The sequence below is a fragment of the Chrysochloris asiatica genome, unplaced genomic scaffold (genome assembly GCF_000296735.1).
Source record: "Chrysochloris asiatica unplaced genomic scaffold, ChrAsi1.0 scaffold00130, whole genome shotgun sequence".
NCBI lineage: Eukaryota > Metazoa > Chordata > Mammalia > Afrosoricida > Chrysochloridae > Chrysochloris > Chrysochloris asiatica.
In genome coordinates, this window is record NW_006408648.1 from 5,768,781 (window position 1) to 5,783,960 (window position 15,180).

General features: G+C 36.9%; 1 protein-coding gene across 1 annotated transcript in view; it reads right to left on the reverse strand.

Annotated features, from left to right (window-relative positions):
• Nucleotides 1–1,871: 1,871 nt before the first annotated feature.
• The window catches only part of SNX4 (sorting nexin 4), a 114,492-nt gene continuing 101,183 nt past the window's right edge, over nucleotides 1,872–15,180 (reverse strand). Inside the window, exons 12-14 of the mRNA XM_006869374.1 lie at nucleotides 12,167–12,312; nucleotides 10,395–10,509; nucleotides 1,872–3,042 (exon numbers count right to left, since the gene is read on the reverse strand). Of these exons, the coding sequence (XP_006869436.1) occupies nucleotides 2,995–3,042; nucleotides 10,395–10,509; nucleotides 12,167–12,312 (309 nt within the window). The 3' untranslated portion in view covers nucleotides 1,872–2,994. The remainder of the gene's footprint in view (nucleotides 3,043–10,394; nucleotides 10,510–12,166; nucleotides 12,313–15,180) is intronic.

A 15,180-nucleotide genomic window follows, 5' to 3' on the forward strand; every position in this document is an offset into this window, starting at 1 on the left:
AGTCACAGCTTTGGAAATCCTATACAGGGTTGCTATGACTTAGAATTGACAACACTTAACATAATCAAGTCTTTCTTTCATTAAATATACAATATTTAAGGATATATAATTTAAGGCGTGGAGTGCTAGTGTGGTGCTGTGGCATAATGCACTGGACCACAAGGTCTGTTTGAACCACAAGGTCAGCAGTTCAAACTCACTAGCTGCTCCTTGAAAACCCTATATAGGGTCACTATGAGTCAGAACCAATTTGATGGCACATGACAACAACAACACGATTTAGGGAGCAAGTATAATTCTGCTAATCTGGCCTTTTACAACTTAATGAGTATTTCTTTGGGTTATACTTAACAGTGGAAGAAATCTCTAGTATGTTTTTAAAGTAAACTTGTTTTACTTTAGAATCAGTAAATATTACCCAGAAAGTCGAGTATACATGTGAGTCTAAAGAAAGATTATAAAAATAAAAAATGCTTAGTATTCCTGATATAAACTCTTGATTTTTCATTCTATTTGTAGCTGGGTGTCTCTGTTTGTTCTACGGATGCTTGAATTTGAAGAGTTCTCAGTTCCTGTTTTGGATGCTGTGTTGTCATTACCAATGACTCATTCACCACACTCAAGTTTCTGGATGTAAATGAAGGTTTAATTATGATTTCAGTTATATTAATGCTTTGACTACCCTATTTAACTATGTGTTATACCAGCTGCATCACTAGCAAACTGTCAAGATAAAATCTTTCTCTAATTAGTTACATTAATAAGTCATTTTTCTTAATAATATTACTGCCATTTTTTATATTACCCTTAGAGATTCAACTTATCCTTTAATTCATTTTTATTTCTGATGTTTAAATACTGAGAAGGGTTATTGCCTATAGATTATATTTTCTATAAACACATTCTGGATAGAATCAAAAATGATTTCCATCATGAAATTCCTTTAAAGATTTTTTTTAAAGGAATGAGAGTGTACTCTCAAATGAAACTTTTCTGTGTTTTTTTTTTTAAACTTAAAGAGTAAAGGCATATTCTTAAATTTTCAACTTAACCTACTTAGTGACATCTTTTGGTGTCCAATTTCCAAAATCTATCCATGTCAAGGCCTGTTTAGTTACATATACATATAATCAAGTATATTATTTTAGAAGCAATATTATTTTTTAAAAATTCATCATTTAAAAACATGGATAAAAATGGTTTTCTCAAATTAAGTCAACTGGTGAAAGAAAACATCCAGTATATTTCACATTTAGTGTGAAGTTAATACAGGGAGGGAAGGCTTTGGATTTTAGAATGCCAAAATATATTTTATTTAATTAGTCATAAGATGACACAATTCAAAGGATACATAATGTGTACCCATATGGATGACTTTTTCCTTCACCCAGTTTACATTTTTTAAAAACCTTAGTAAAAAACTGGAAACTCTTATTTCATTTTAGCACTTATTTTTAAAAATCAACATTTCTGTATAAGACAAATGTATACAATTAGATACCTTTAAAACCTATGATTTAAAAAAAAAAAAACCTAAGCTATTGCCATGAAGTCAATTTATCTCAGAGAGACCCAACAGGACAGAGTAGAGTTAAATCATGTTTTTCAAGGTCGTAAATCTTTACGTAAGCAGACGGCCACATCGTCCTTCTGCAGAGTGGCTAGTGGGTCTGAACTGCCAACTCAAGCACTTTAAGTACTGCAACAACAGGGCTCCTTTAAAAATACATTGGGTACTAGAAAATGCCATTTACATCCTTGGATTTCATTTAAAAAATATATAAACAAACAAATATGACATGTATGAATTTCTCACAGGGCATCAAACATTGTTATGGACCATCTTGCTGACATAAAAATCATATTAAAACCAGCACAATACTTCTTTTATTTATTGTATAAGTTTGGCAAACAGCACAAAACTCCAGCAACATTTTAAATATGTAAAAAAGTCAAATGCTAAACTTTTTTAAAACATAATTAGAAACAATGAGTATACATTTAAGATTCTGCAAAGCTTGCAAATTAAGGATGCTTGACTTTTAAACATATACCACGAAAACACACACGCACGCACGCACACAAACAATATAATTTACCTTTACAGAAACCACAGCCAAGCAATAGAAAAGAAGGATGTTAATAATGAAGATACTAAGACATGTTGCTTAATACACAGAACTTATACTCTGAAATGCTACATCTCGTACCCTGAAATGCCATGTGTCGAGAGCCAAGCAGAGTACATTTAGGCTCATCACTGAGGTTAAGATTATTTGAGAAGAATTTAATTCTTGTATGTAATACACTCAATTAAAACTTTATATAGAGTGATGTCTAGATCTTAACAATGTATTCCATTGTATATCTGAGAAGTTGAGTCTTCTTTGTTGGCAGTATAAAAATTTTGACCAGTATCAAAATTCTGGTAAAACACAAATTGAAGGCATTTTCTAGTGTATGCAAAGGTTACAGAGGGCATCAATGAATGTGGAAGAAAATCTTAGATTTCACACTAAGTGTCTGCTGAGCTTTGTCAAACCAAAAGGCTCAACTATAAGGCAAGAAAAATACCCCCCTATAACAGATTGGTGAAGTTTACCAAGTAAAGATAGGAATTCAATCTTAAGGAAAAAATCCCTGTATTACAGATCTGAGACAGTTGGCATTGAAATGAACATCTAGAAATTAGCTAACATCCTGACATTCAGTCACTGATTCAGAAGCCTGACATAGAATGTGTTCGTGCACATTATCAAACGAACTTTTTGGATTCAGCACCAGTCCCCAAAACCTCAATTGTAATGTTTAATCTTCATTAAAATACATCCTTTTTGTGCTATATTAACACAACTACAATCGGGTTGAACAAAGTTGAATGTACTCAACTTATTGTATATATTTGTGTACACTGGGTGGCAATTCAAATTTCTTTTATTTACTTGTGCTTCTGTTCTGGGGTACTTTGATTGAAGAGAAATTCATTTCACAGGATTACATCTTGCTAAAGCATTCCTTGGCATTGGTCCACACTTGAATTCCCTAAAAACAAAAGGAACTTTAAAATATGACTCTGGAAGGATTCTGACAACACAAATGCTGGGCTTACTGACATGCTATTGCATATTATTGCAGAGTTGTTGCATTCTGGAATAATTAACATAGTCCAGCAAACGTGACACAATTCCTGGCAATGACTACTACAGGTTAACATCTAACATGCCTGAAAAAGTCAGACAACCATTGTATGAGCCAATCCTCAAAATGAAGAAATGGTTCTCGCTGGAAAAGTATGTCTACAGGTTTATTATCACAGACTCATTTACTCAGCACAGACTCATTTCATTTCTATTTGTAAACCAAGCATGTTTTCCGGCAGCTTCTTTATGTAAGAGTACAAACAAAACTAAATAATTTTATTTATAAGTCTAATAACTTAGATATAAGAAGCTCTAGTAGTGTAGTGAAGTGGTTGTGAGTCAGGCTGATAACCTCAAGGTCAGCAGTTCAAAACTACTAGCCATTCTGTGGGAGAAAGATGAGGCTTTCTGTTTCCATAAATATTATAGCCTTGGAAACCCTATGCAGGGTCTCTATGAGTAGGAAGCTACTTCACAGTATATAACCACCACTACCAATTATTTAAATATAAAGGAATTAATAAAACATTAATTTCATAACTAAAGTTTCTCAAGTAGTTGTTAAATACTGTCAAGAGGGTTCCGATCCATCGTGAACCTGTATTAATTATGTACTCAATTACTGAATCCCTCTCTGGCAGTTTACTTGGCAAAAAGTCATGTTTTGCTGCTGTTATTAAGTGTCATCAAGTTGGTTCTGACTTGTAAAGACCCTGTATAAGGTTTCTGAAGAGCTGTTGGTGGGTTTGAACTGCTCACTTTATAGTATCACATAAGGACTCCAAAATGCCAAATAGATGGCCTACTATGTTTAAATGCATATTGCAACAGTAAAACCTAAGGAAGTGGCAGAAACAGTTTATTTCCCCCATAAACAAGATACATATTCTCCAATGAATGCTAATTTGTAGAAAAAGGAAACTTCAAAGCGCATCAATATTTATTGAGGCCTCAAATAACAAAAGAAAATTCAATAATCTTTTGCATTTTCTTTCTCCTGTCAAAATACAAAAAGAAAGAAAAGAAAAACCCTTTAAAATGTCTCAGATTGTCTGGATAGAGTAGTATGTATTGGTGTGGCACAGATGGATAAGCACTGGACTATTAGCCACAAAGTAAAGTGGTTCAAACCCACAGTCACGCCTAAGAAACCCTATACAGGGTTATTATAAATTGGAACTGACTCAACAGCGCTTAATAAGCAACAGCTGGAGAATATTCAGTTGCTAGAATAAGACACAGCTTTTGCATTATCATGGTAAGATGTCCACAATATATCAACTGAAGAAATAAACACTACACAATAATATACATATTGCAATCCTGTTTATGGGGGAAAGAGAAAAGTATGTATTTTCATATCTAAACGGGCGTAATATAAAAAATGTCTGAAGGATACACATAAAGTTCTAACAATACTGAGGTTTTCTAAAAGGGATTCTGGGAAGATGGAGTGGAATTTTTCCTTAATGTACTTCTGAATTATTTGAAATTTTTGCAATGAACATATGTGCTACTTTTATAATAAGAATTATTTTTTTAAATTCACAGACACAAAGTAAACTAAAAATCAACTCAGAATTTTTAAGACCTCAGTAGAAACTAAACCTGCTTGACTCAACATATTAAACAATTTACTATCAAAAATGTTGACCTATGGGAGAACAAACAAGATGGCAGATCAGGTAGAAGTGCAGTGAGGAACTCCATCAGCAACAACACAGAATACTGGACCAAGCAGGAACAGGGAAAAGTCTGGTAGATTACAGGAGAAAATAAGACTGTCTTAAATGGAGGGAAATATTAATGGAATATAAGGTAACCACAACGGTGGGGTTGGGGTAAGGGGTTTAGTGGGAGGCAGAGGAAGGCAAAGGTAGAGCACAGGGTAAGGGGAGACACATCATAGTTCGGGTGTTGGGGAGGGCAATATAAGAAGGGGGAAAGGGTGGAAGAACAAGGTAGATAAAGGAACATTGAGACAGGTTTGCATGGGCTAAGTGGGACAGAGGTAAATAGTGATGCATGTTCAACCTTGGAACAACAGGGCTCTGTGATACAAGGATCGATGCATAGCTTGAAGAGGGGAAATAATACTAAGATGCTGGACTGTCTTATGAATATTGGTTTCCCTTGCCTACTATTGTAAAATACACACTTGAGTAGAATAGAAAGGAATGTTGGGAAACACAATTACAGAAAACTTGTAAGCCCATCTTCAGCCTGTAACTGACTAGAATACCTAAAAGGGGTTCTAAGAACTTGCCCAGTAAAAAAGGCCTCTTGCAAAGCCTTTTCAGAGTATAGGGCCTTAGGTGGAATACTGAGGCCCATCCAGAACCTTCTGAAGTGGGACATTCCCACTAGAAAGGACAAGTAGACCAGTCTGGAACAGCTAGGGCAACAGAAGATAAATCTTCAAAGAAACATCATCAGGAAAAAAACCAAAAATGTCAGTATGACTGGCTACTACTAGAATAAGCAAGCTGTTCACTGGAAAGCCATAAATGTAAGCAATCAAGTTCCTTAAGGACAAACCCCACCTCTACAACTGAAACTCAAAGGGAGCACAAGAGCAGGCATGTAAGCTTGCTGACCACCACACTGGTCTACTGGTGAGTGGAAGAGGGGGAAAGGCAGCAATGAAGAAAGGGGCCGAGTTCAACCACAATCCATTGAATCCCGTTGACCTGGAGATCAGGGAGAAAAGAGGAAGGGCTGGTTGGTCCAAAGTGTGGTGAGACCTGAGGACACTTAAGCCCATGGACAAGGACATAGACACAGAGGGCTAGAGATGACAGTGAAGCATCCAGCTGATATGAAGTGAGGGGAGATGCACAAGAACACCCAAACTTGCAGATCTAGCCTAAATGGCTTGATAATCAGAACTTGACTAGAGGAAGATTAAAAAAAAAAAATTTTGTTTTTGATACAGGAAACTAGAGTAAATTGCTACAATTTGATGAACCTGACCTATACTCATGTAGGAAGTAACTCTAAATACCAACAGAGAGGGAAGCAGTTTTCACATCAAGTATCAATGCTATCCCCCCCTCTGTACACAGGGTAGATAGAGACGGGCAACTTAGACATTGGCTACCTAACATGGGGCCATAAAGGCGCAAAGTGACTGGCTTACAAGGTTTCAAGGGGGAGCTTGGTTTAATAGTGTGTGGGGAAAGAAAGAGTTGCCTCTGAATAGTTTTCATCTTGTTTAGATGGGTCTGGTAAAGAGATGAGGATAAGATTCTTATGATTCAATAGTGAATAATTGCTATCATGACTAATTGTGACTGCTACAATTGTAAAGGTAGAAGTTTTGTAACAAAAACAGGGGAGTGGTTAATCTCCCCTAGAGAGAACACAAATGGAACGCCAGACCCTATCCAGAGAAGCAGCGACACCAGAGATGGAGGCAGAGATGGGGACTTGGAGAGTGGGAGCGGCTGAGGATTCTAGATTCATAGGAAAAGAGGGTTTGGGACCTGGTGGCCAGGAGGCAGACTTTCAGAATGTGCCCTTTGGTGGTGTAAATTATTTTATATGCCTGAGTGTTTAACAACAACAACAACAAAATAGAGCTAACGTGAATAGAGAGAAACACTATTAACTGATGGTACATGGAGGGGATTATACTCATTATAATGAAACATGGTGTATGATTTATTGAATGTAAAACTGATGATCTGCCCTGTAAACTTTTACTCAATTCAATATAAAAACCTTAAATAAAATTTTTTAAAAAGTTGACATCTCCCAAGAACCCCAACAAAACACTTAAGAGATACTATTTGCTTTTTAAATGCTAATATGCTTGTGGGGAGTCCTGGTGTGGTGCTGTGGGTTAATGCGCCAGACTGCAAAGCCATTTGAACTGCAAGGTTAGCGGTTCAAGCTCACTGGCTGCTCCTTGGAAACCCTACACCGGGTCGCTATGGGTCGGAACTGACTCAATGGCACTTAACAACAACAACAACACTGAAGTTACTAACTTACAGTAGCCATTAGCATGTTGTTAAGTGCCGTCGAGTCAATTCTGACCCATAGCGACCCTGTATAGGGTTTCCAAGAAGCAGCTAGTAAGCATGAACCACCGACCTTACAGTTCAAACTGCTTTGCAGTGTGGCGCATTAACCCACAGTGCCACACCAGGACTCCTTTAAAACAAAGCTTGAGATACTCTGAAAGTTAATACACAGAAATATATAAAACATTTACTACAGAAAAACTAGTAGTAATCTTGACTCCTGGTACTTAATTTCAGGTTTCTAAAGCAAAGAATACTGTAAGTTTTAAAATATAAAAATCTAGTACAGTTAGGTAAGAAAATAAAACATGTTGAAACTGTATAGTACAGTTCTTGGGGAAAAAGGTGAACATATACTTGTTAATCTTACATGCATAAACTCCTGTTTGTGATAGTAATTACCTTAGGGCATGACTAAACCCATAAGATGTCCAACAGTGTGCCAAATACATCACACTGACTCTGAGATTAAATTTCGAGCACCCTCAGTCACCCCACATAATCAGAGGGGAGAAAAGATGGTGCGTTTTACTTTGTAAAAGGAGTGTGTGGGAGATCACAAAGCTTACTAAAGAGTCTTTTACCGGAAAAATAAAACTCAGTGGACTTTTATTATTGAATCCCTTAGACCACCAGAGATTAAATGTCAAGCATGCTAACAGCAAGCAAGAGGGGGATTAGATAGGAGATGGCAAGAGGCACACAAACACCTCCAAACTGCAATATTTGCGTATCTGGTGATCATGATTTCAACTTCTCGTAAGTCCACAGTGAATTAAGTTAGAATTTCGCTGAGGCACACATAGGAAATTTACCAAGAGAAGCTAACTTAGCTAGTGACTAAATCTGTAGTTTATACCTCAAAATTTCTTTGTTCTCTACTGCTAGTACTTACATTGCTTTTGTTGTTCAGTGCCGTCAAGTCAGTTTCGATCCAGAGCGACCCTGTATAGGGTTTCTGAGGAACAGCTGGTGAGCCTGAACCAACCTTGTGGTTCAAACAGACTTTGAAGTCCAACACATTAACCCACAGCACCACACCATGACTCCAACAACACAAGTTAAAAAAAAGGTTTAGGCAAGTGATGGCTTACGCAGAAAATAAAATTCTGGAAAAAATGAAGGCATAAAGAGTGCACATGTGTTTATGTAAATGTGATTTCCCCCAAGGAGGTCTTTATGAGCAAAGGAATTCTGAAATACATTACTGAGAATGAGTGTTACATGACTTGAAAAATTGTGAAATGCTAAACGAATGTTCAAATGTTGGGATATAAAAAAGAAATTTCATGTCTTCCTATGAAAACAGCATTTTAGAAAGATTTCCACCACTGTGAAATCATTTATTTTGGCAAAAAGAAGTTTCAATTTTCACATTATTCATTATGTGTATTAGCAACATGAAGGATTTACCATAGCACAAACTCTATCATAACCATATTTCCCTAAAAATATGATTACACTAATTCCCAACCAAAGCAACCCCTTGACGATTAATTATGCTGTTTTTCTGCCCAGGCCATGAATATCACCCACCACTCATCTGTCAGATTGATCACTGGTGGCTGTTGTGTCCTGGTAATACTGGAAACTATGTCACTGGTATTTTAAATATCATCAGGATCACTCATGATGAACAGGCTTCACCAGAGCTTGCAGGCAAACACTGACTAAAAAGAAGGCGAGGTGACTGTTTCTGAATGGTTAGCCACTGAAAACCTGAGGAACAGCAAGGATTTCATCAGATACAGGGCCAGAAGATAAGCCCGTGAGGCTGGAAGGCACTCAAAGTATGACTGACCTTGATGACATGAACGGAGTAAAACTCTCAGGACCTTCATTTATGGATGGTGCACAACTCAAAATATGAAGAAACAGCTGCAAACATCCATTAATAATTGGAATGTAGGATGTACCAAGTTGGAATATAGGAAAATTGGAAGTTGTCAAAACTGAGATGGAATGCATGAAGGATGACATGGACTGATACTGGCCATTCTGAATCAGATAATCATATGTTTTACTATGTCAGGAATAAAAAATTGAAGAGGAACGGCATCACATTCATCATCCAAATGAGCATTTCAGTATCTATCTTGAAGTACAATGCTGTTTGTCACAGAAAAATATATATCCTATCACAGTACTGTATTTCTGCCCACAAGGAAGACCAGTTAATACCATTATTATTAAAATTTATACACCAACCTCTAAATAGTGATGATGAAATTGAAAAATTTTACCAACTTCTTCAGCCTGAAATTGATCAAACACACAAACAAGATGGATTGATAATTACTGGTGATTGGAACTCAAAAGTTGGAAACAAAGAGGCAGGATCAGTAGTTGGAAAATATGGCCTTGGTGATAGAAATGATGCTGGAAATCCCATGATAGTATTTAGTAAGACCAATGACTTCTTCCTTGCAAATACTCTTGTCTAACAACATAAAGGAATCCTGGTGTGTAACTGTGCATTAATGCAGCTGGACTGCAAGGTAGGTTTGAACCACAAGGTTCAAACTCACCAGTCACTCCTCGGAAACCCTACACAGGGTCACTATGGGTTGGAACCAACTCGACAGCATTTCACAATGTGGGAATGAGTGTCTTTTCTTCAAAATTACTGTAATCCTGCTTATTGTATTCGGGTGACCTTTCTTTTACTTTTTGCTAATTGGGCTGCTTAACCTCAAGGTCGACAGTTCGAAACTACCAGCTGTTCCGCGGGAGAAAGATGAGGCATTCTGCTCCTGTAAAGATTTGCAGCCTCAGAAACCCTGTGCAGGGTCACTATGAGTTGGAACCGACTCCATGGTACTTAACAACAACAAAGTGAGTATGAACTGAATGACCTTTTTGCTACTCCTGAAGTGAGTATGGACTAGAATGCACACCCTAGAAATTTGAGGCTGTGTGGTTAAAGCCCTAGCCAATAGGGTGAGACACAGCCTTAAGACTTGCGTCAAGGATAAAACCCAAATGGACTGCCTACCTGGCATACTCGCTAGCTTGTTCTGTATACTACGCACATGCACCCTTCTGCAGAAGTAAATTTTGCCTTGCCAAGGCCATTTAGTCTCACCGATGTCTTTTGTGCGACATCGGGGCTCATTTCAACACAACAACATAAAAGATGACTATACACATGAAGGAATACATTGAAATAAAAATGACTGCATCTATGGGAAGAAACGATGGATAAAGTTCAGTATCACCAGCCTACCTTTTTGCACATGCTGATCTGCATGACTGCATAGCTGATGAGGGCTTCCTTCAGATCATGGTTCTTTTGTTCTTTGAAGCGTTCAATATCAGCCCAAGCATTTTTCACAAACTCTCTGAAATAAAAGGTATACTTATTATTCTTACTTAAATAAACTATTATAAATTCAAAGAACCACTTCTCATTTGAGTTGGTTGTTATTGTCTTTATACAAAGAAAAGCTATTGCTTATATACGACAGTTCTCTTTTTCTCTTCCTAAAAATTATAGTAGGTAAAAAACCCCAGACAGACAGTAATACAGTCTTCTACAAATTCATAATTTATGTTATGCCACAAGGATTCTGTATTTAATTTATTCCTATAAAACAGATGTAGACAGCTTCTTGAAACAGCTCACACGCTCAATATATGCCACAAGAAGTCCTTTCCTGGGGTCATAGGAAAACATCTATCTTGTTGACAAGATGAATTATGAATCACATTTATTTATCATGTACTTGTTTTAATGGCAACTAGGGTTTTAGAGGAGTCCTGGTGTGGCATTGGACCACAAGGTCAGTTTGAACTGCAAGGTTAGCACTTCAAGCTCACCAGCTGTTCCTCAAAAACCTCTACAGGGTTTGAGTCGGAACCAACTCGACAGCACTTAACAACAACAGAGTTTCAGAAGCCAGGATGGTTAGATTTAGTTTCCCATACTTTGGACATATTATCAGAAGGAACCAGTCTCTGGAGAATGTTATGTTTGGTAAAATGTAGGTGAGTGAGATGGATTGGCGCAGTGGAGGCAGCAATGGGCTGAAGTCTAACAACAATTGTGAGGCTGATACAGGCCCAGGCAGTGCTTCATTCTGTTGTGCATAGGGTCACTGTGAGGAGGAACCAACTTGATGGCACCTAACGACAACAACATTTTAAAAATTCTGACAAGCTGAGTGTTTTTGTTTTTTTTTTTTTTAAAAAAAAGTTAAAGTGAATACAGAGAAACTGATGGTACATGTAGAGAATTACAATCATTGTAATGAAACAAGGTGTATGATTTGTTGAATGTAAAACAGATGATCTGCTGTGTAAACTTTCACTCAATCCACAATAAAAACCTTAAAAAAAAAAAATAATAATAATAATTCTGAGACGCAATTATCTTTTTACCTCAATTTGTAAACATTTACTTTGACTTAATGGATGCCGATGTTTTTAAAATTTAACAAAACAGCCTCAAATTCTAATGATACTCTCTTGGTTTAATTACCATCAGTTGAAAACAACAAGAAAAATAAGCCAGTGATACCAGATCTTTGAGTATTAAATTTCTATAATTATTTGCTGATGCCAATATAGTTTTAGGTCAAGAAAAGATGCAAAAGACACGATCACTGACTTTGAAGAGCTCAGAATTCAGCTAGGGATACAGTCACAAAGAACCCGCTACCCAATGAACTAAGCACTATGGTAGCTTGAAAGGATTATAGATTTCCTGAGTTGACCCTAAAAAATGATTGGACTTTGTTCAAAAGGGAAAAAAAAAACAGGGCAGAGAGAATGTGCAAAGGAGAGACATCATGAAGCATAAGGAGATAATGTCATCATTGAATGGAAACAACTATTTTGCTAACACAATTTTGGTTCTTCAAGATTTCTAAGGATTGCAGTCACTGGATTTTCTAACAGGATGTATCCAGGGATGCCAATGAAGCAAGAGATCATTATCAAAACAATCCACCAGATGGTGTGTAAATCCAACTTTGCTAAACCTCTCAGCATTTTTACCTGCCTTCCAGATTTTTAGACTTCAGCTGCTCTTCTCCTTCCCTTATTTGTTCTTCTAGCACCTTTATTCTGGCTTCTCTCTGCTCTGGAGTCTCTTGACCAAAAAGCTTGGTTGTCATCCCCTTCAAAGAGAAAGTCCTCACAGTCTACAAGGAAAGAGAAAACACTTGCTATTTCCTTCTTGTTCATATACCCAAAATCCAAAAGCCTTATAACCAAGCAATTTCTAATATGATGTCTGCAAATAATATGGCACAGACAAAAAGGGGAAACAATTCAATCTGAATTTCTTCACTGAAAAGAAAACTTCCAAGTTGCTTCTTACTTTATACTGGTAGTCCTATTTGTTTAGCTACGCTACCATGACATAAAAGCATGTAAAGATTCAATATGTAACTACGTAAAATAAGCTAAAACTAAAAAGCTTATTTAAAATGTGCAGAAAGTTTGTACTGAAATCTGGGCATATATTATTAAAATAGGTAACCTCAAGCTTCATTGCTTTAACATTTTCCAACTCTCTAGAGTTTATGGGGGGAAATACTTTTCTTTCTTCACATGTAGCAGTAGAGAACCAAGTTCCTGGAATAGGGCCTGGGAGTTTTCTCTGAGTTTTAAAATAAAACAGAGACTAGTCTAAATATGTTTTATGGCTGTCTTTCCCAAGATACATCAATAACTTCACAGATACAGCAAGTGGGTACACTATGAAAAAGGCAGTTAAAATTTTTATTGTGTTCAAACACATATACCAAAATATCTGCCATTTCATTTATTTTTACATATTTAATTCAGGGACATTAATTATACTCACCCAAAATTGCAACCATCACCACTATTCATTTCCAAATTACTGTCATCACCCTAATAGAAACTCAGTGCCCTTTAAAAAGTAACAATAAGACTTCCTGTTTTCCCCTAAGGCACTTTTCTTTTTGAAAAATATTTTATTGTGTTTCAGGTGAAAGTTTACACAGCAAATTAGGTTTCCATATAACAATTTTTATACAAATTGTTCTGTGCCATTGGTGATAATTTTCACAATGCGTCAGCATTCTTATTATAAAAGGGCTTCAAAATGTTTGTGGAAAAAAAATCCCATTATCTTTTAATTCCATTTTACATGAACTTTGTGTCGCCTCCTCATACTTTCATTCTGTTTGTTCTCTTTCCATTGATCTAGCTTTTTTTTCCATCCTTGACCTCCTAGCTTTGCTTCTGGGTAAATGTTTACTGTTTGATCTTATATAGTTGATTGTGTAAGGGAGCCCATTACTTATGGGTGATACTGTCTATTCTATAAGCCAATCTATTATTTGGCTGAAAGGTGATTTCTAAGGGTAGCTTCAATGCCAAGTTCAAAGGGTATTTTAGGGCGATAGTCTCAGGGGTTTTTACAGTCTCTGTGGTGTGGCTCTGTGGGCTAATGCGTCAGACTGCCAAGTCATTTGAATTGCAAGGTCAGTGGTTCAAGCTCACCGGCTGCTCCTTGAAAACCCTATACAGGGTCACTATGGGTTGGAATTGACTCGATGGCACTTAACAACACTGTGCCATCGATGGCACTGTGGGTTAATGTGCTGAACTGCAAAGTCAGTCTGAACCATAAAATTGGTGGTTCAAGCTCACAAGCTGCTTCTTGGAAACTCTGACAAAAGGTTGGAATCAACTTGACGGCACTTAATAACAACAACAATCAGTCCAATAGGTCTAACCTTTTTTAGGGATTTTTTTTTTCTACATTAGTCTCCCATTCTGAGTTCTACTGTGTTCCTGATCTGAGAGGTCAGTAGTGGTAGTGGGCACATTCAAGCTCTTCTGGTCTCTCAGGTTAGTCAGAGGCTGTGGATTGTGTAGGTTATTAGTCCTGTGGATTTAGTTTCTTTTTTGAGTTTTTATTTTTCTTATTTGTCTTTTGCTTTGTACAAATACAGATCAACAGTTGTATCTTAGACGCTGCCCATGATTTTAGAAATCCTGACACTCCTCACCAAACTAGGGTACAGAACATTATCTTTGTGAATGTTACGGTAATTTGCTAGGTTGTCCCCCAAGACGACTAAAGCACGTTTTATGAAGTGATAGATTAATATGCGGTGGTATTGTCTTTACTATTCTGGAATGTGTGTTCTTTCCAGGGCAGCTCACTTACTCCAATGGAGGAACTGGAGAGCGTAAAGCTGATTTTCAAAAGCTCCAAGTCTTTATGCAGTAAGATGTGGAATTTTCTTCTCCTGAACTCACTATAAGCATTGAAGAATAAAAGCACACTAAAAACTCCTTATTAGGGGAGATGCACTGATCTAACTGGCAAAGGCGTTTTCAAGGTAAACAAAATCTTTTATAAAATACTTTGCAAATTAAACCTGACAAGACTTATTATTTCAATACCAAAGAATAATGTTTTTCACTTAGGCATAATCAGAAATTAGATAGCATTCATTACACAAAGCAATGTTGGCAAAATTTCTTACAATATTATACAGGCAGTCCCCAAGTTACAAGCAAGGTCATTTCATACCATGTCTTAAGAATGTGTATGAAAGTTGGCACAACAAGTACATACAGTTCTTATTTAGCCTTATTTCTGGAAGCCTTTCCAATGATTTAAAAGCTGCATATGCAGCAAGTGAAGGTGATTCTGATGAAGAATTTGTCTTTGTTGGTTCAATCATTTCAAAATGAGGGCAAATTTACATAAAGTTACAGGGCAAGTGTTAAGTGCCATAGAGTAGGTTCTGACTCATAGTGACCCTGTGTAGGGTTTCCCAGGAGCAGCTGGTGAGCTTGAACTGCCGACCAGGTTCAAATTGACCTTGAGGTCCAATGCATTATCCCACAGTGCCACACCAGGACTCCTAGGAGGTGTCTGTAAGTGTAACCCAAGAACAGCCTATATGGTACAAGGTTTTAACAGCTTATCTTTTTACACAAAGATCACAACCAGAAGAATTAGAAAGCCTATCACAAAACATGTCTCTTTAAAGCTACTCGCATCTTAAGCATTACAGCTG